We start from the raw sequence: 22135 nt of genomic DNA on the forward strand, positions 1-22135 counted from the left end.
TAAGTCTGAACTAAGCCTATCTTATTATATTCAGGTTTATTCAAAGCAGAATTATTAACAGTGAGCAGTCTCTCAGTCAGAGTAGTTTGATATTCAAGGAGCGCTATTGCCCCCTGTGGACATTTAATTACAAATGAGTATGGGGCCCCACGGTTTCAATAAATCGACCGTCCTGACAGCAGCTAGGAAGGTGAAGAAAACCGGAAGTGAGGATGTGAAGCAGGAGAGCAACTTTATTTGCATAAATGTAATTTTAAAATCCCATTTAAATTAATACAATCCATTGTTTCAGTCGTGGGCATAGTATTTTTTAAATGACATAAAAAATTGATATGGCCTAATTCCTACACAAGCAAAAACAAAAATGACAGGGAAAGCTCATATGAGTGGAAACATTCAGATCTATGTACATGAATCTCGTTTATGTAAAACAACTGTCCATCCAAGTAGAGGCCAAACTGTCAAAGAGTAAAAAAGGACTTCAAAAAGCCAAACATCTACACCCAAACATGTATCTTTTTGTACAACTGCTACTTTGCACTGACAGTGTGTTGGCTGTTTGACTCAAGATTTGTCTCACAGTGACTACTGCATCACTAAAATGTGAATGTACTGTTTAAAAACAAGAATGCAGGGAATGCACTATACACAGCACAACATTAACTCAGTTCTGTGGATGTGAGCAGTCCTTTATTGGGCTTTGGAAAGGCAGATTACAGAGATGTTATTGATTACAGTTTGTCTGTTTTAACTAGCCCTTCATTGTTATATTGATAGACAAGACACTTGTCTGAAGGAAGGATGAGCATGGTCGTGTCTATCTAAATGAGGTCAACCACGTCAGGCTTGACATGGGTAAAGAGGATTACTGAAGACGACTAAATATGGACAGAAGCATCCTTAAACTAAACCAGACTGAATGAATATTGACTGCAAGGTGTCAATATGTTGACACATGACATGAGGCTGATTCTCAAAGAGCTTATTGTAATGGTAAAACAAAAAGACAATCTTAAGACGTAGTGTACAGATGGGAATGAAGATAAAGAGGAAACAGTTTTATTTTATTGTGATTAGGACAGTGACACCTGAAGGAATCGCCAAGAATAAAAACCTTCTTCTTAATCAGTCTGGTTTTCTTGGCAGGATGTTAATGAGACTAGAAGAATGTCCTGCAGGGAGAAGGGAGAGGAATGAATCAATAACAAGTATTTTTGTCAGATCTACTTTTAGCAATTATGGACAAGAAAAACCTTCTTCTTTTTTTTTTTTTTTTACCATTTTCGCTGGAGTCACTGCAGATTAAACACAACAGACCAACATACATGCAAGTGAGTTTTAGAAACAAAAGATAATCAGGGCTTAGACTGAACCCAGGATTTCTTTTCCTTTCTTTTTGACTGAGGAAACCCACTTCTTTGGTATTTTTGAAATTTTATTTTATGTCAACCTTAAAAAATAGCCCTGATCAAACTCTGGTAACATATGACTTTTTCCTGTAGCAGATCAGAAATCCTGGCTACAGCACCACCCAGTGTCTACACATGTGAGAACATGTAACAGTCCTGTGGACCAACATCAATCAGAACAACTGCTGAAGGCTGGCAGGAGTCCTAGGCTGCCTTTATGAGTGTTCATGACCTGATCCCATGGGATAATACCACACAGGTCATACACATATGTATGTGTTTATAAATGGCTCACTGGGTCAGGATTTGGCAGATATATGGTGGGATGGGTCACTGATCGCATTAGTCATAAATGTCTTCACTCAAATAGCATGGCTGTATCTTTGTAGAACACATGCTACAGCAAAAAAGAAATATTGCCTTGAGGCACTTTTCAAAAAGAAAAAAAAAGAAAAGGTGCATACTGTACACGCTGTATACATTCACTGTCACGCTAGCTTTTCATGGAACAAGCCAAGCTATTATAGTAACACATAAATCTGGAAGATGAGAGGAAACAAATACCAAAATACTCTGCAGGTCTGCCTTCGTCTGATTAACAGAGAGACTGTCACATGTGCTCGGGGACAAAAAAATGGGGCCAAACAAAAACAAATGCCACAGCAAACATCCTCTCTGAGACGTGCAGTGAAGAAGAGGAGGTTTGAAGCCTATGTCGATTACCAGCATGAGGATGCAGTAGGAGAAGAGGGAGGGCTAGTGCTGAAGTAGGTAGCCATGTCTGTACAGTGTTGCACTGCCTTCAAACACCTTTCTGTTCACAGTGGGACTGACTGATGCTGACTTAGGGCTGCATACACGTGCACACACATATTTGTGTTTAAATAAATAGCAAAGATGATACTGATTATATGTATTTAGATTAAAAAAATAAAGAATCAAGGGGAATTCTTACACTTCATCTTCATAGTCTTTCGGAGGGGAAACAGCAACCACAACATCGATCCAGTCCTGAGGGTTAAAAACAACAATGAATCAAACAAAATATGAACTCAGGCTTCCTAACTGAATCTGTAAATTAGAGCATGGCGACAACAACAAGCACAATCAATCTGGATTGATGGGGGATTAACGATAATCAATACAACACACTGCTGTTGCAGCTTCTAAGGTAAATAACATCTCTTTTTTTTAAAATGGATCATGGCATTTCATTGTGACTCTAATCTGAGTCATACCCCTCCGCTATTCCAGGCTCGAGCCAGAGAGTTTTGTCCCTCAGTCAATGTGGCATCGATCAGGATCTTCCCATTCACAGCCATAAGTTCATCTCCCGGTACGACACCACCTAAAAGCAGAGACATCAGAGACATTCAACTGCCAAACATATTTATTCACAGCAGTGACACACACACAGTACATGCCAGCTACAGATGCTTGGATCTCTCAACTGACACAAATAATATTGTTGTCCCCTACAGAGAAACAGAGCTCTAATGGAGCAATATATCTAAACTGTATCTCTAAACAGAGAGAAGGCATTAAGCAGCCATCACACACTGGTATCCTGATATCCAACTTAATGAAACATCCCGTGTCCCTCCCTACATTTCACCCTGGAAATGGTAATGGTGGTGTAATAACAGAGTACAAATAGAAGCACATTCTGTACACACGATAAAGATAATGCTTTACTTTCTATTCTCAAAGGAGCAAAGATGCAATAGGTTTTATGTTTTCAACATTAAATATGCTGGCATTAAAAATATATTGCCAGAGATTTTGCTAAAGTGACTGAATTGGAACATTGTCTATTGAGATAGACACGCGCTTGCCAGTTTATTAGTGTACAGTTGTATACTTAGATATACTAATACACGTTTTAAAGAGGTGCTGATTCATCTTTAAGGTCATTTTGTGGGCTGTAGTGTTGTTAATCTGTACTTTAGTCTACTCTCACTGCTATAAATGGGGTGAACAAAATATTAGAAAAGACCTTTCATTTAACTGGTGATTAAACAAGAGTGATTAGCTTACATAGATAGAGAGAGAGATAGAGATTTGTTTCTAGCTACAAGAAAATTATTATAATGTATTGTCATCAACACGTACAGATACACACACTTCTAACATTCACATCTAAATAAATAATTACACAGACACTAACAATAAAGTTACAAGACTGAAAATATACAGTACAAAGACACAGACAAATCATTTACACCCATTTATTTCAATGGAGAAAAGTAATACTATCTGTTATGTGTGGTTAATTCCTTTTAAATGGAGGTTGGATTCTCCTCTCTCAGAACATAGTTAATCATAGTTCATTTATTATAAAAAATGGTAACGGTAAAAAATGTTTTATAAAATTTGAATGGTTTTTAAGTCGACTTAACGTGAAGTTAAAGCCTGAACATTAAAAACCAAACTGACCGTGCTTATCTGCAGCGCCACCTTCATACACAGAAGATACCACTAATTTTCCCAAAGGAGAGTCTGCTCCCCCCTCCAGAGCAAGGTCAAGCTGCCCAGCCTGAAGAACAATAACCAAAACGTCAGCACCATCAATCATGTGCCAGAAAATCTTACCTGAAAATGATAAGTGAGACTCTTCTCATCAATAAAGTGAGATATCCGAAGTGAACACAGTCACTACCTTTTTGATTCTTAGCAGTCTCACATCTCGCCCGGCTATCTGGTCCGAGGAGAACTAATGACAAAGGGGAAAAGAGGCGCCAACATAAAAAATGGGTTCTCACTGAATCGTCATGGTCAATGATAAACCACCATGCTTACAATACACCACACATAGGCTATTTACAATGGATGACAGACTGTATATACAGAGGACTAGTGCTACTGGGACTTTACATCAGTGATGTTATATGCATTGTCTTTAGAAAACAAACTAGCAATCTGTCTTATTCCCACAGCAGTCATCTAATTTTATTTACTCTATCATATTTACTCCACCAGGTAGCTACCAGAAGTTAGCTTATCCATTCATTCATCAAACTAGCAAGTCAAGCTGACTTCCCTTCTAACTCCCAAAGTCAAGCTAACCGGCGTAATTAATGCTGTTATAGTATTTATAACAAAAACAACACAAAAGAAATTTAAAGCAATTGGTGACATTTTAAGAGTTGATGGCAAGACAGTTAACATACTTAAGTTACAAACTCATGATTTTGGGTTTTGTGCATCTTTTATTGTTGTAGTAATGCTTGTTTTTACACATTCTCTAACCTAAGAAGCACGAGCTGTCCACCACTTTGATTTCAGTGCTGCATATTTATTGTGTTTTCTGTATTGCTGTGGTGATAACACAATCAGGCATACAATACCATTGAGTAGGGATCAAACTCTTCCTCGTATTTCTGAAATCCCTGAAAGAGAATCAACATTCAGTTCATTAAAACTGATCAACATTTCAATAAGGAGTTAACAAACAGAACAAAGAGGCAAATGCATTGCTAAGAAATCTGAACATGAGCTGTGTAACATGTCACTGCATCAAGTGCTGGTCAGATTTCCTTTGACAACCAGTTCTGTATTACCACCCTGGATAAATGGAAACCATGGAGACACTCAGTCATTAATTGAAAAGCACAGTGGCTTTTAAAGCCACCACGTTATTTCAATAATGACAAGAATAATTCTGAGGAACACACACACACACCCATTCACAGAAAATCATCCCTAATCATTCCTACCAAAGATGACAGCTATTTAATTTCATGGGAGGGAGAAGGAAACAGAGAAAGGACATCGCATTTTTCCAGCTATAATGAGTCACAAAGCTATTTTTCTCACTGCAGAATAAACACTCATTAATCTAAGTCTTAATTTCCTGTTGTTCCACAGAAGCCCAACATTGGACATAAAAAATGAACTCACTTGTAATATGTGATTTTAATTCTTGTGGCTGGAGACAACAGCAGAAATCAGACCGAACTATTTAACTGATGTGGTGTTTGGAATAGTAGATAAATGAGACTGATGTTCTCTGCCTCCATGCAAAGTGAAGGTACATAAAAAAAAAAACAACTTTCCTTTCTTTTACTAATGTTCACCGTACCACCGCAGATGACAATCGGGACCTTGGACTTTATATGAACCTTTATAGGACAGTGCTTGATGCACAAAGGATCTGTTTCTAGTAAAGATCAAAACTAGTCACTTGTGCTTCAAATCAATGAAAGTGCAGTCATGCATAAACTACACAACTGGACTCAAAGGCAGCAATGCAGCCAACAGAGAGAGAACATAATAAAAAAATAAAAGAGGAGCCATTACCAAGTCTCCAGTCAACCATGAGGAAATCTGATGAATGAACACGGACACAAAAAGTACAGAAGGAACAGGACAAAAGCACTCAAGAATAATAACAGAGTAAGAGAGGTGGTCATAGGGATTACTTGTCGTTTGTTGTTTGATTTAAAAGACGAGTTGAAAGGCACCATCCGTTTCAGCATTTCTGGAGGCTGAAACACAAGACGGCTTTTAGTGGACATATGAAAATAAAGAACTCACTTCTATGGTTGAATTATTTTTTCTGTATCGTTTATTTTAAAGAGTAACTGTGGACCAGGTTGAAAAACAGTGTTTTACTGCCCTCTCTGCTTCTGACCACACCCCTCAGTGGTGACAGGTTTGGTTAGGTGACACAATTATATCACACACAGGTGAAAAGTTAAACCACTGTAGAGTAAGTGTTAAACACTTAGATTATTATGTCAACATCATAAAATTGTGTTTTGAGATTTATATTCGGATTCTGCAAAGAGTTTTGACCACCAATACTAAATTCATTGTTAGTTTTACAAACTAAATACAACCACAGTCGTGGGGGTATTACTGGACTAAAGTTGACACAAAACAAAACTGCATTCACAAGCAATTTTCTTTGATGTCAGGATTATCAGTCTGGAAAACTGTATCTGAAAAGATCAGTAGTACAGTTGTGTGCAGCAGCATTTTAGAGTAGGCTTGTATGCCAGGACATTTACTCAAAAATCAGGTTAAAACATGATTTATAGCACCCCCTGCTTCAGCTACCACAGTCAAGGTGCCCTTCAGCAAAGTGTTTCACCTCCAGTTGCTGATGGTAGAGGTGTGTGGCTGTGCTGTTCTGCTCTCAGGTGTGAATGTGGAAAAGAGGGTTGCTCTGTTGACTGGGCCCAATATAAATGGAGTTTGACAAATAAATACTCTGCCCAGATTCATTAGAGCTTTTTGACAGGAAGGAGAATGGCTCCCCTGTGTTATCTAATAACCACAGAGTGGCTTTCTGTGAAACAGCTGGTGAGTCTGGAAGACTCTGGAAGACTCACCAGGAAAGATGCAGTGATTAATACGGCAGCCAGATGATGGCATACTGCGCAAGATGTCTGAATATTTTATAACCCTATCAAACTGAATAGAAGTTTGATGCAGGGAGTGGATTACTGTAGTGTGGTGCGTTTCATACCAGACCATCAGAACGGAGTGCAGGTCTGTGAGGATCTGGTCGGTGGGTCTGTGACTGAGGTAGCATAACAGGCTTAGACATGACAGGGGCGGCCTGACGCCTCTGGTTGGGAGGACTAGGAGCTAGTTGCTATTGGGGAAAGACCATGGTTCCAAGCAACAACTGAGTATAGTATATGCTCATTCAGTAAGTGTTTTTACAACAAAAGCATCTTGTTTTGGTAGGATTGTAGAAAGCTCATGATTTAGAAAAAAAAAAGAAATGGAGTGTTTGCAAAATTTGACAAACATTTCTACACAAAGAGACTCACCAAAGGCGTGCTTGAAGTGGAAATATGACTGGCATGGGATGTGTTTCTCATTACCTGAACCACAGCGAAAATACAAATAATTTTTCAGCCCCCAGAGCCATGCAGCACACAGCAGAAATATTGGTGCAAAACACACCGAGACTGTAACATGCTGCTTTCATCACAACTACACAACATGCAACATCCCACAGTCTAAAAAACCACACAGCTACAAGCAAACATCAATACCAACTAACTGCATCTCTGAATGCATTACCCTCAGCTAGAAGAAAATTGTAAATCAATGACCTCCCAATACAGTCATGCTATTAATGTGTGTACAGTGCATCCAGAAAGTATTCACAGCGCTTCACTTTTTACACATTTTGTTATGTTACAGCCTTATTCCAAAATGGATTAAATTCATTTTTTACCTCAAAATTCTACACACAATACCCCATAATCACAAAGTGAAAAAACGTTGCCTGCAATTTTTGCAAATATATTAAAAATAAAAAACCAAAAAAATCACATGTGCATAAGTATTCAAAGCCTTTGCCATGACACTCAAAATTGAGCACAGGTGCTTCCTGTTTCCACTGATCATCCTTCAGATGTTTCTACAACTTCACTGGAGTCCACCTGTGGTAAATTCAGTTTATTGGACATAATTTGGAAAGGCACACACCTATCTATATAAGGTCCCATAGTTGACAGTGCATGTCAGCACACAAACCAAGCCATGAAGAAAGAAATTGTCTGTAGACTTCCAAGACAGGATTGTATCGAGACACAGATCTGGGGAAGGGTACAGAAAAATTTCTGCAGCATTGAAGGTCCCAGTGAGCACAGTGGCCTCCATCATCCGTAAATGGAAGAAGTTTGGAACCACCAGGACTCTTCCTAGAGCTGGCCGTCCGGCCAATCTGAGCAATCGGGGCAGAAGGGCTTTAGTCAGGGAGGTGACCAAGAACCCTATGGTCACTCTGACAGTGCTCCAGCGTTGCTCTGTGGAGAGAGGAGAACCTTCCAGAAGGACAACCATTTCTGCAGCCCCTCCATCAGGGCTGTATGGTAGAGTGGACAGACGGAAGCTACTCCTCAGTAAAAGGCACATGACAGCCCGCCTGGAGTTTGCCAAAAGGCACCTGAAGGCCTCTCAGACCATGAGAAACAAAATTCTCTGGTCTGATAAAACAAAGATTAAACTCTTTGGCCTGAATGCCAAGTATCATGTCTGGAGGAAACCAGGCACTGCTCATCACCTGGTCAATACCATCCCTACAGTGAAGCACGGTGGTGGCAGCATCATGCTGTGGGGAGATTTTTCGGCAGCAGGAACTGGGAGACTAGTCATGGTCGAGGGAAAGATGAATGCAGCAATGTACAGAGATATCCTTGATAATAACTTGCTCCAGAGCGCTCTGGACCTCGGACTGGGGTGAAGGTTCATCTTCCAACAGGACAACAACCCTAAGCACACAGCCAAGATAACAAAGGAGTGGCTTCGGGACAACTCTGTGAATGTCCTTGAGTGGCCCAGCCAGAGCCCAGACTTGAACCCGATTGAACATCTCTGGAGAGATCTGAAAATGGCTGTGCACCAACGCTCCCCATCCAACCTGATGGAGCTTGAGAGGTTCTGCAAAGAAGAATGGGAGAAACTGCCCAAACATAGGTGTACCAAGCTTGTAGCATCATACTCAAAAAGACTTGAGGCTGTAATTGCTGCCAAAGATGCTTCAACAAAGTACTGAGCAAAGGCTGTGAATACTTATGTACATGTGATTTTTTTTGTTTTTTATTTTAAATAAATTTGCAAAAATTTTAAGCAAAGTTTTTTCACTTTGTCATTATGGGGTATTGTGTGTAGAATTTTGAGGTAAAAAATGAATTTAATCCATTTTGGAATAAGGCTGTAAAATAAAAAAATGTGGAAAAAGTGAAGCGCTGTGAATACTTTCCGGATGCACTGTAACTCTCTCTTCATGCATTAAACATCCCAATAAATAAAACAGACCGCGCACATAAACCTGTGTATTAAAGACAGTCAAATCCTGCAGCATTAGAAATGCATCAATTCTGAGAGCTATCTACATATTCCTTTGAAAATGCTGATGCAAATTTTCTTCATAGATTTAAAAAAAAAATCTATCACTTGGACACTCGTAAACCAAAGCAATAATAAAAAGAGGAAAAGCCAGTCTGACACATCACCCCTCTCATATAACAATCTCTGACCTTTGGACTTGAGGGGTAGGACATTTCACTGGTGTTAGATGAGTAAATCCCTCCTCTCGGGAGATAGCCACCTGCCTCCCACTCGCTCCTGCGCTCCGGAGGACTGGGAGGGTGTTGGAGGTGATGGTGACGATGCTGGCGGTACCCCCTGAGGGTGCCTATCTGGTCTTCAGAGTGTTGTGGAGGTGGTGGCGGAGGGGGAGGCGGAGGCGGTGGAGGAGGAGGGGGCGGCGGCGGAGGAGGCCGTGGAGCAGGTTGAGGGGAAGATGGAGGCCGCGACGACTGAGACTGAGGCGGGTAGTGGGAGGAAGGTGGGCTAGGGAGATGGGCTTGGGGAGGGAGAGGTTGAGGGTGAGGCCTGCGCCCCTTGTTGGTCAAGGTAGATGGGACAGAGGGAGGTCTCCTTGTGTTGGGTGGAGATGGAGGCTGGCGCTGTGGCGATGCTCGAGAGAGAGGAGGAGAGTAGCTGGGAATGGTAGAGTTCAGCTTGGGCGAGGGTGGAGGGAGAGGCAAGGGAGGAGGAGGCTGGCTAGTGCTGGGCTGGGTCGGGGCCAGTCGCTTCAGAGGGCCCCTCAGGCTCTGATCAACCTCATCCAGGTTGATGTCATCCAGATCAGTGGTAGCCAGGTGGAGACCACCAGGGAAACGCTTCACCTTGGGCTCAGAGGCGGGAGAACGTGGCGGGGACAGCTTTAAGTCACAGTGACATAAAAAAATGTTTCACCTTGTGTTAATTGTCCTTTTAGCTTAAGTAACAGTTCCTGCTTTCTCCCCTAAAGTCTCTTCCTACTGACTTCACTTCCTGAAAATCATTTATCTTTGTGCCAAAATGCCAGCTACAAATACACTCGCACCCTTCTGAGCAGCTTCCCTGTTATTTCTAATGTCACATAACTCACGTAACATAACATTCAAAGTGACAAGAGTGGCAACATGGCAGTGCAAACTTTTTCTGCATCTCAGTAGCTGGAGGAAAAGCCTGCGTGACAGTGGAGCACTACTAAACTGAAAGCATCATTTTACTCCACAAGATCCTATCTTAACCATAAATATTAAGTCAAATATGGAGACAAGTCAACCAAGATCAAACATTTTTCTGAATATTTTTACCATCAACGCTTTGTTGTCAGAGCTTTACTCATCTCCTTGAAACAGTAAAAAATGACTATTACATATAAAGTTAAATGGAAAGACAAAAACATCACAAAAAGAGAGATTTCGACAGGGGAGGTCTCACTCTGTACCTCTGGCGATTCGTTCTCCACACAGGAGATCTGCTCCAACCTAGTCTGACAAAGACGCTCCACCCAGTGTTGCACTTTCTCAGACTCCTCTAGGTCCTCTCTCTCGGTCTCTGAAACCTGGTACAGAGCAGCATCAGACTACATGCATCAGTCCTTCACACACACACACACTCACAGGCTCAGCCGTTACATAAGCATAACCAAGACAGGTGGCAACTTAGTTAAACTTGAAATATTGAAAGCAAAGTTAACTTTGCCATAACTTGCATCATAAATGTCCAATCCAATGGATTGGATTGATGAGCCCTCTCTTTTCATACCTCCTGAACCAGTCTATTGATCTTCAGTTGCTTCTCTCGTTCATACATCTCTTCTTTCTCCTTTGCCAGTTTCAGCTCAAACTCCATCTCCTTCTTGCTTTTTCTCTGCTCCTGCAGTGTGTCTGTGTTTGACAATTTCTTCTTTTTCTTCTTCTTTTCTCCTTTCTGAGATGTCATCAGTTAGTCAATATAAATAGCAGGAGAGAGACTAATCTGCCACTGCAAACCACACACCCTATCATGACATGCACAAATAACTAGTGACACAACACTGTTGAAACCACAGCAAACCGCTTTAAGTTTTATAAACATTCCTAAAAATAGAAGAAGAAAGCTCTGGTCTGAAGTATTGAACAACCACATTGTCATGATGGCATAAGAAAGAGGTAAAAACAAGAAAAGAGTTATGCCAAACTTTGCTTTGTGACCCTTCTATTACCACACTGAATTCACACAACTGGCAGTACCTTGCGGATTGACGGCAGTTTCCCCTCATATCGATAAAACCAGCCAAATGCTAAGGATTGAAATGAACATAGGTCATTCTCACAAATATATTAAATCAAAACCAAAGTTTCAGCAGCCTCAGTCTCAGCAAACTCCAAGCAGTGTGTCCATTTGAAAAAGCAAGACATTAAAGAGCCTTAACACAGCACTCAAAGAGAAAAACAACCAAACCTGTTCCAAATGGAGGAACACATTTTTGGCAGCATTTACCAATAAATAAATGCTAAATTAATTATGATGAGAACATTATCTCCAATGGTAACCTTTTGGTTGTCAAAGGAAATCTAGCACGAGTCTGTGTGTACGCTGGTTTGCACAACCATCCTCCCACAACAGCTGTGACAATGCACAGCTGAGGCTCCAGACTTACTTGTTCATCCTCCTCTTCCTCCTCCTTGTCTTCCGCTGTGAAGGAGCTGGCTTCATCAGCTTAGAGGAGAGGCCATAACAAGCAGCACAGCACGCAGCAGTGACAGAAAGAGGGCATGCAGAGAAAAGGTGAGATGAAGGAGACAGATACTTCTACAACTCTGTGTTCTTAGAAGAAAAGTAAATAAATACATTCAGAAGTGAAAAGAAAATCCATGCATTTTAAGCAGAAGATTCAGTCAGGTGTCCTTACGCGAGCTCTTGGCCTTTGGACTCGGGGTGGTTTTTATATTAGGTGGGACAGGTGATGGGCTCTTTGGGGTGCCGGGGCTCTTAGGGCTCTTGGGCCTGTCTTTGGTGCCCCAGTCCTCCTCCCATTCTCTGTTGTGCTTCTTCTGCACAGCCTCAATCCTAGACAGGACAACATAGCGAGTGAGGTATACAAGATATATATTGTTAAAACAAAACTGAATTTGCACTTTATAGACAATTATTTGCATACTTCTCCATCTCGTTTTTATAGCGTTCCTCTTCTTCTGCAGTTTTCTGAGAAATCTCCATCTTTCTCCTGTTGAACACAACATAAATAAGCAGGTTTCAACATAAAACTCTATCCACAGAGCATGCAACAGTGCAGGGCTAAAAATACAGAATATATTTCTTAAATCCGGTTTATGGCTGCTATTGAGAGCATCAACCCTCCAAAACATGAAATACATTCCCATTATTCATCCCTAGATATTGCTGGCATCAAAGCACTGAGAAAATCTAGCGTGTCCTCTGATTTTATTAATGCCCGACAGAAATGTGCAAATGATTTAGTAAAGTGAATATAAATATATATGGTAATGTTGCTACACAGCAATTATGTGATCAGGTTAGATGGAAAATCACTGCAGGTCATGTTTACTTTGCTTGAACCTGATTTTTGTAGATGTATGCTCACTTGCAAGGTCAGTGTTTGATTACTCTGTTCAAAATTGTGGAGAGCTCGGTTTTGCTGTATTGCTGCATGTGTAAGCAGGCCATGCAGTGCCCCAAATGGCATTTGACCTATTTGAATATTTGAATATTTGAATTCAGGATGACAGAAGAGGAAAAGAAAAGAGCCAGGCTATTGAAATGCAGAATTTGGCACTGAAAGAGAGATGATGTTTGAGGCTGAATACAAAGGAGGCTGACCCTAAAATGCACAGAGGGATTTCTGGAAAACATTTCGTAATATCATTCAACACCTGTGCTATTGAGTGATACCTCTCAGTTTCAAATTGACTGCATATTGGTACAGTATTCCCCAAGCTGATTATTGGACCCAGTTGGTTGTTTACTTTATACATATTTCTGAGGTCAAATCAAATTCAATTTTTTCTTACAGCTCTGCAAAGACAGCACAGCACTGTGAGTAATCAGAAGAAGTCAGCTTCCCAGCTGTAAGTGAATAAAAAGCTACTGGGCACATGGTGCGCACCATTTGTGTCAAGCTGTATTAAAATGTCAGCCAATTTCCTAGAACAAAAAGTACCTTCTAGTCTGTAAAGCCTATTTATAGGGGCTTTTATATTTCCTGTTTTTTTCAGTTACTGTTCTCAGCGTCAGGATAAAAATGCAGTAATTGGTTGGGCAGCCAGAGGTGAAGCTACATGCAGAGCTGCTTTGGAGAAGCACGGCATTCACTGTATGTGTGTGAGAACCTGAAATATCCACTGCAGTCCCTCATCAGAATGATTATTATTATTACTACTGACATCTAAGGGGGTGAATACATCAACATCATCAAAGCAATGTCATTTCAAACTGTGTTAAACCTTGCATCTATGCATTAAGTAATTTCCTCACTAGTTAAAAATAAATAAATAAAAGTGCTATAAACGGTCATTAAACTTGCAATCATTGTTTGTTTGGGCAGTATACACAACATTGTCATATCATCACCTTCTAAATTTGTTAGGGCAAACATGTTAGCAAAGACCAACATTCAGTCTCCTTTAAGCTCTTCTTTATGTTTTGTTTTGTTTTTCTCTATAGCTGTTAAAATGCTCCACGGCCCATGTGCCGTTTGGTGCAGGGGAAGCAGTGAACAGTGAGTTTGCATTAAAAAATTGCTTCCTGAAAAACATGATGAGAGCAGTGAGAGTGGAGCATAAGTATAGATTTGAAGTGAATCAGATAAAAGTAGCATGGATGAATATGACTAGAAAACAATCTGCCATTGCCATCGAGCTTGTGTCTTTTTTGTTCATAACAAGTACGACTATACACTGTCACTCCCATGCTCCATGCCACACGCTGCAAGACAAGGTTAATTTTCAGAAGAGGAGAGTTCAAGTTTTCAGCTCTTCACTCACTGCCTCTCCTTCTCCTGCTGCTCTTTAATGATTTTGTTGGTCTCCAGTGCCACCCTTTTCTGATGCATCAGCTCCTGCCTCTCCAGCTCCCTGCGGGCCTCCACTGCCAGACGCTCCTCGTCTGTCATAAACAGCTCGCTGCCCTGAGAGAGTGACAACAGCCAGAAAGATAATCAGGGAAAGACATCATGTACAGCTGGGGTCCTCAAACTTTTTGGCTCCGTAGACCATCAGGCAAGTCCAAACCAGTCTCCCAGAAAAGGGAGACAGAGAAGTCTCTGTTTGTCATGTAGTTTTGCTCACAGCCTCCAAATCCTCCAAATCACATGCAAGCAATTTTTAAAAAGCACTCTATATGTGCAAATACAAAAACCCATAAAATACATAGAAGTAGAAAACCTGTACTATATAGATTTGTAATTATTTATTGGTTTAAAAAAAATTTACATAGGGGGCAAGAAAGACACAAGGTGTGATAAATATTTCTACAAGTGAATTCACTTTTGCTTTAAAGATACCTGTCACATAAAAATATTGGCTCATTTTGGAACACAGCTTTCAGTTGCAGTAATAATGGTGCATGTAAATGAAGACACACACACTAACACAAATATATTCATCAGTCACCAAGGAAAACAGTAAATAGACAGGACCACTTGTCCGAGTTCACTGTCATTGAATCCCGAGGCAAACAACCTGCCAAGTGACATGACTGATGACGAATGTCGCTCTTGCAGACAGCCGGGTTGAGGCACAGGCAAGGTAATGTGATGTTTCCAAAACAAAATGGCACGTTCATGTGTGTGGTGCAGGAATGCAAAGGGAAAAAAGCAAATGTTTGTGTTCCCACAAACAACAGATGTTAAGGTTTATATACATTTCCCCATATGTGGTTTCAAAGGTAATTAAGTAGTTTTCATCCCTATCCCAGGTTTCTCCCTAGCTACATACTGTTCTATGATCCCACTCACAATTATTATTAAACATAATAATATAATATAATATACTTACAGCTCCTGTCAGAACAGTGATAGTCAGACTCCTGCTGCTCTTCAGGACTTTCACAGCCTGGGAATATAATAACAAAAGTAAGTAAGTAAAACTTTATTTATAGAGCACCTTTAAAAACCTGGGTTACCAGGTGCTGTACAATAAAAACATTTAAGAAATACATCAAACACAAGATAAAATAAAAACAATAAGAGAAAAATAATAAAAACAATAAAAAAAACTTCAAATAATGCAATTAAATTTTAAGATTATAAAAGCTTAAGGGTAATACATTAACACTGCTCCATGGCTTAAGTGAAATACATGCTTCTGGATGTGTATTCATCAGGGTGTGAAATAATCACTGGGAAATACCAGTAAAAATGAAAAGATCTATTTTCTCAGCCACTTTGGTAAACAGCCAAATGTTCTCGGAGGATTAATTTCTATCTCAAAAACATTTTTGACTGGCTAAACACTAATTTGGCTGTGGTTCTCCAGCTCAGTAAGTGAAGCTAAGAACAAACAGATGTTGTCACGTTGCTGTGGTGCTTTGAATAAAAAACCAAAATGTATAAAATCTTCTATGTAATCATAAAAATCACTAATAAGATTTGGACTCCAGCTGCCATCGTTGCAAGTGGATGAATAATTAAATTAAGCAAAATTCACCTCTTTGTGATCCACACTGGTGAAATCCACCCCATTCACCTCCACGATCTGGTCTCCAATCTGCATTTTGATATGTGACACAGATACAGTTCACAGCAGGCAGGGAAATGAGCATGAACATTTATGAACATTTCATAAAGGTATTTTTGAGCAATCACCTCAAGTCCAACTTCAGCAGAAAGGGAGCCTGGTTTGACATTACTGATGTAAATGCCAGGTTTCTGTGTGGGACCACTGGATATGCTGATGCCCATTCCCTTTGTACCCACAAGACTGAGGAAAACCTTCTTCTCCTTGATCTCCTTCCCTCCAATGGATGCCAAGCCTGCAATGCTGGTTTTTTTCTCCTGGGAGGTAAAGAGAGAAAGAATACAAGAAATAAAAATACATACGCTGTCTGCTGGTGTGATACAACTTCTGAAACTGACAAATGCCATGGAGAAAGAAAAAACACAAAGTCTATCTCTTACCCCAGACTCAGACACAAACTGGTCAACAAACTGCCATTTCAGGGGCTCATCTGATGAGCTAAAGTGATGAGAAAAGTAAAGCTCAGTAGAGCAGAGTTTCATTAAACAATAAAACAAATGAATGCTATATTACCATATAAATTATCTTACCTTTTCACTGGGATCATCCCCACATCTGCAAACATGGGGAAAAAAAACAAATTAAATCAAATGAAAGATGCCACTGATATTAAACAATATTCACTTGAGTGCACATCAATCATGCTACTGTTGTTGGAAAACGAGTTTGTGCTTGACGTACGCCTAACTTTGAGTGACACAATCTTCTTCGTCTTGATGAGACTGATGACTTCCTCGTGGATACATGAGGAGATGGAGTATCCGTTGATGCGCACAATCTCATCTCCAACCTATGAATCAACACAGGATGAGGTATTAGGAATGACACATTCACTTTCAATCTATCAAGTCGGATCACAGACAAAGTTATTGCCTCTATAGTAATGTACCTCTCTGTCGACTGAATGAACCAGCCACTACAGTATGTGATCTATAAATCTGCAGGATTTATTTACATTTTTGATGTTTTGGCCGTCTGGGTGACGCTCTCAGTTGCTCTCAAAGTGACTTACAATCAACTACCAAGAGCAAAACTGCCATGTTCTCTAATGACTGTTTCTCTGATTTATGTCCAGATATTAGACAAGACCAACCTCCCCTAAGACGTTGTTATGAAGCTTTCTGTCACAAGACACAGTGACTCACAGAGGCATTCTGTCTGATCTGTATCTGTATCTGATCAATATAAACAGGTCCGAAGAGGACATTAAGTTTTCTTTTCTTGACAGGAGCAGTTTGATTTATTTAAGTTCCATCTGGGTGAATCTGGACCATCAGTCATAAACACTCAAGCTCCATGAGAGTTTAACAAACAGGGTGCTTTACCCCACCTAGTGGATTCTGGTATTATGACTGACTCTGACTCCGAGACAGTGGCCACAGAAAATACAAATAGTGGGATTGTTTCGATAGACAAAATTAAATTATACTATACTACCATAATGACAATTACATATATATAGCTCTTTATATGGTACTTTAACTAAAATCTGAATTTAAAGGAAAATTTTGTGGTATAAAAGGAAATTTAAAAAAAAATATATCACAGTTAGCTCACAGGAACATACCTGAAGACCGACATTACTGGCCTGACCGTCTTTGACAATCTGTGATATGTAGAGCCCACTGCCAAACTCTAGCCCTCCTCGGACACTCAGACCCAGTCCATCACGATGTGTCCGATCCAAACGCACCTCTTTGAGCTTCCTGCACAATCAGGAGAGACATAACACAGAGATACAAAACAGGATGTGTGAGCCACATAAAAATTAGAAAGGGAGAACAAAGATGATTTCAATATGAAAACAGAGAAACAGAATGCCATGCTGTACTCACCGCGACCTCTTGGGGGTGAGCAGGTCATACTCCACCTGATGTTTAAGGGGGATGAGAGGTCGGATGGCGTCAAACAGGGGCAAGCGCTTCGGTTCATTGATTACGAGCTTCAGGTCCCCCACCAGGACTGGCAAATCCATCGACCTGTGATAATGAGAGGAGGATTATTACTATAAACTATAGATTTACATTGATTTAAATCTATTACCTTTTGGGTGGATATGAAATAATGACAGCTCCTCTAGTAAAGACCAAGTGGCGTGAGTGTAAGGATATTTTTCTAGTACACTTTGGTGCAAGAGAAAGGATTCGCATTAGAAATATGTATTCAAGTTGTACTAAAATGAGAATAAGGAAATGAAAAGGTTTCAGGAAATAAATGCCATTTCTAACTGACATTAGTTATATTTAAGCAGAACTGAACAGGGACAATATATACTCTAACCCTTACTATACAGTTACTATACTGTAATTTGTTTTGCTTATTTATTTATTTACTATAATTGGATTTTTGAAATGAATACACTATTACAGCCAAATAATTTCTTCAGCCAAGAGCACTTTAAAGGGAAGTTTTAGGTTCCTGAGGATGCTGTTCTAGAGGCTTCTCTAACCTGACAAGAATATAATTCTGGAGGAAACATTCAATACTTGTATTGTTTTTAGCATGAACACAGCCAGGCTTTATACTGAGTGGTCACATTTAGAGATACTGAATCACACTATCTACTAAAGGACATGTAATCATAATGGCCAGCAGAGGATCTTATCAACCAAAAGATCATTCAAGTCATCCTCTAATCTTCCTTTTCTAATTTAAATATATAACATACAGCTATAATATCTAAACGGTGATGGACTAGAGAACCCAATTGTCTATCTTTTACTATTCAAAAAAAAGACACAAAAAAACTAAAACTGCAATTAACGCAACAAAGTAAAAGCTACTGCATAAAATTTGCCCCCCTGGCCTGCTCCTTGAATTATTAATAGGTGCCATTTCAGCTCTGTTTGGAGGATGAACATAAAAAGAGCTTTTGTGGATAACTGGCCAGGCTTGTCGGAGCACAGTGGAAACTGATCAGAGGCTTAACCAATGGAGCCACAGGCCTTTGCCTCTGTACGAAGATTAATTGAAACCTAGACCAGCAGCCCCCCACCCCCACTTGCCCTCTGAGACCAGGCTGTTACCAGAAACCACGATGGAGAACACAGGTGCATGTGCATCACAGCTGACTATGGTAGGATTAAGAGCTATTGATAATTAAACATGAAAAAGTTAGAGAGAAGTTAATAGAAGTCGGAAAAGACACTTGGGCATCATCTCACCTGCAGCTTATATAAGAAAGGAGGGATTCCAACAGCACTTGAGGCAAATGAGAACAAATGCAGCTTAGATCTGACTGTTTACTATATTTGTATAGGCAGAAACATTATATTACTGGTTCAAAGAGGCAATTATTTAACAACAAAGCCTATTCAATAGCTGTTCAGAGTTTATTCATATAGGAATTTAGAGGGGGTAAATGGACAGATGTAAATAAATAAGAATAAAAATAAATAAGAAACTGCAACCTGCTTGCAGACACACTGAGCGGTGACAGATGGTACTCACTGGTGATACATGCGGAGGACATCGTACAGGTAATCCTTCTCTGCTTCATTTTCAATCAGCAACTCCACCTGCAAGACAAGACAAACATCTGGTGCCATCCTTCCACTCACTGCTGAATCAGAGGAAATGTCTGCTCACTGACACACACTGTACCTCTTGCTTGTGGTCCTGTCAACTCTGCAGGGGGCAACCCATGTCTGTCTGTGTGTGTGTGTGTGTGTGTGTGTGTGTGTGTGTGTGTGTATAGGATACAAACCTGATGGCAGCTCAGCTGTAGCAAGATAGTTTTGAGGAAACGCTTCGGCCAATCACTGATGTAACACATTTCCGTCTTCCTAACTAAATCTGTCCCAAAAATACGCTGACCCGTGTGGCTTTTTTTTTTTTTTTTATCAGAATGAAAAGTTAAGATAAAGCCAGGCTTTGGATGATGAGTAAAACAGGTGTAACGGGCTGTCCTTCCCTAACTATCAAACCGCTGGGAAGGAATAATGGTAGAACAGCTGAGGAGAGGCTGCAGTGGGAAGGTCAGCAGTGTCGTCTTACATCTCAAACACAAACAGAGGTGAACATTCACACCCAACATTCACACACACACACACACACACACAGACACACACACACACACAGACACACACACACACAGACACACACCTCATCTTGACCAGTGTGAACTCCAAACTTTAATGATAAGTTTTATAAAGAGCAAAAACACATGTACATATGCACATTACAACACTTCTGTGTCATTTGATGTTGGGATTAAAGCAGCATCAACTAAGCATCAAGTAGTCTAATAAACTACACTGCGTGGGCCCTGCTATGAGGTCGTTGTTAGGGTGTGCGTGACATGGTGTTTATGACTGTCATAAAATTCTCTCAGTTAGGGCAGAGGCACAGTCTGCCACTCCTGCAGCCCAAACTATGTGCAGACTTTGGCACCATAATCCCATAAAATAAGAGATCCCTGGCCAGTCAAATACTGCACTGTTTAAAGTGTGGTTTAAAGATTTGGACTGTTTCCACACAATAAGATTCTATGTTACTTTGTCCTATTATAATGGACACAGATTGTAGAGAACAAAAACCAACCTTTAATTGACACTTTGACTGTCAGGAAATGTTATAATTCAGATCTTCAATTTGAATCAGGACAGTTAAACTGACAAACACACTCAGCCAAACAACTAAACACAGATCCAGTGACTATGATTATGTCCCCAAAGAGAAACAAAGCCTGATTGTGCCGTGTACTCCCCTCAGCCCCTAATTAAACCCATAAATTGTCCGTTCTCTTCCGCTCAGCTGCTCATCTCTGACACGGTCTACATTATCTAATACTAAAATGCCCTTTATGAAGAGCCAACAACATGGGACTCTGCCTGCCTGTGTGCAGCACAGATGGCTGTGTGGTGATCCCTACATGCTCTGGGGCTGAAAATGCCCTGAACATATCATGTTGCCTTCCTTTGTTATCTTTTACTCACAGTTATCTTTACAGGACTTTACCTATTGCTGTAATGTACCAACACCAGTCAGACAACATAGAATAATTTGACTTTAATTTATGAAGCCATATATCATGGATCCCTGTAACATTTATTTAGTCATATCATTGTCAGAGACCACGGTGGGCTCAGCTGTATGTTTACATGAGCAAGAAAAGTTATCAGCCATTTAACAAATACAGGCAGGATGTAATTGAATATAGCTGCCAAGAAAACATTGTTCCTACGTTTAAGCATTACAGGAAACTAGGAGGATCCACTGTAGTCCAAATTATGCTCATAACTCCTAAAAGGACAGGTGCTTGTAAGCATCACAGTTGTGTGAATATTTCTCTTAAACAGTTAAAAGACAAGCAGCTGTTTCAGTCCAATCGGAACCCATTAATCTATTAGGAACTCTAATAGCTCTGTCTACATTTCTCTAAGGGACTTTAGAGTAAGCGATGCACTACACTAGTGATTAATGATATTTTTTAACTCCGACCACCATACAATTTCCATATAATTTATTTGACTTATAAACATGATTTTTTTAATTTACTTTTTAAAATGACATCATTTTAAAACTAATCCTTGAATGATTTTAGCTGCTGTTTCAAGGCCTGTGTCTGCGCCACATCCCACCGGGAGAGACACCTGAGCCAGTCAAGTGACAACCAGGTAGACAGCTTTCTAAAAGAGCTATTTAATCAGTGTCCGAAAAGAAAAATGTCGGTATCTTACCTTGTGCCTAAATTCCCGAGCGACTTTTCGCTCCATTGTTGAAAGATAAAAGCAAACGAACCGATGAAAAACTCCCACTGTGTCGCTTAAGTTTGACAGGACAGGACAGGACCTGGACCAGGACCAGTTCACGTCAAGATAGTCGTAGTTACGTTGGGGTTTCCGGTTAGGATTTTCATAGTAAAACAAGGATTAACGAGGAGGGAAATACTTGGTAATGTGTAAGATCATGCAAAACAAAAACTTATCTAACTCTAAAGTATACTCTAAAGTATACAACTTTAGAGTTACAAAGTACACTTCATGTTCAGACATTTCAAATGTATGCCTTTATTTTAAAGGGATAACAGTTAAACTTCAGTTCCCTAGCAAATTGATGAAACTGTAGGTAGTTGGTGCGATACCCATCAGTTAATTAGACAATTAGTTATTTAAACGTTTCAATCTACACAACAGACACACATTTTAAAAATATTTTTAAAATAGCTGAACCCACAGAAGCAAC

At 40.1% G+C, this 22135-nt stretch overlaps 1 protein-coding gene across 2 annotated transcripts; it reads right to left on the bottom strand.

The window, feature by feature from the left end:
• Positions 1-664: 664 nt before the first annotated feature.
• Positions 665-21783, bottom strand: ush1c (Usher syndrome 1C). Of its 2 annotated transcripts, XM_071504181.1 has the most exons (26): positions 21631-21783; positions 19400-19467; positions 17785-17928; positions 17517-17655; positions 16631-16739; positions 16480-16504; positions 16330-16387; positions 16018-16206; positions 15860-15919; positions 15209-15265; positions 14198-14340; positions 12355-12420; positions 12106-12263; positions 11444-11493; positions 10977-11141; positions 10657-10773; positions 9413-10102; positions 7193-7246; positions 6883-7011; positions 5831-5896; positions 4757-4798; positions 4069-4122; positions 3846-3945; positions 2648-2757; positions 2365-2420; positions 1200-2259 (listed from the first exon to the last, which is right to left on the bottom strand). In XM_071504181.1, the coding sequence occupies exons 1-26, from the start codon at positions 21664-21666 to the stop codon at positions 2166-2168; spliced, it is 2979 nt and encodes a 992-aa protein (XP_071360282.1). In that variant the 5' UTR covers positions 21667-21783; the 3' UTR covers positions 1200-2165. The 2 variants fall into 2 exon arrangements, with proteins under 2 accessions (XP_071360274.1, XP_071360282.1); XM_071504173.1 differs by lacking the exons at positions 1200-2259; positions 5831-5896; positions 6883-7011; ... (3 more) ...; positions 10977-11141; positions 11444-11493 and adding exons at positions 665-1172; positions 11854-11912.
• Positions 21784-22135: the final 352 nt, after the last annotated feature.

This window comes from Trachinotus anak, unplaced genomic scaffold (genome assembly GCF_046630095.1).
Source record: "Trachinotus anak isolate AG129_WGS33_773 ecotype Australia unplaced genomic scaffold, CSIRO_AGI_Tana_v1 ptg000002l, whole genome shotgun sequence".
NCBI lineage: Eukaryota > Metazoa > Chordata > Actinopteri > Carangiformes > Carangidae > Trachinotus > Trachinotus anak.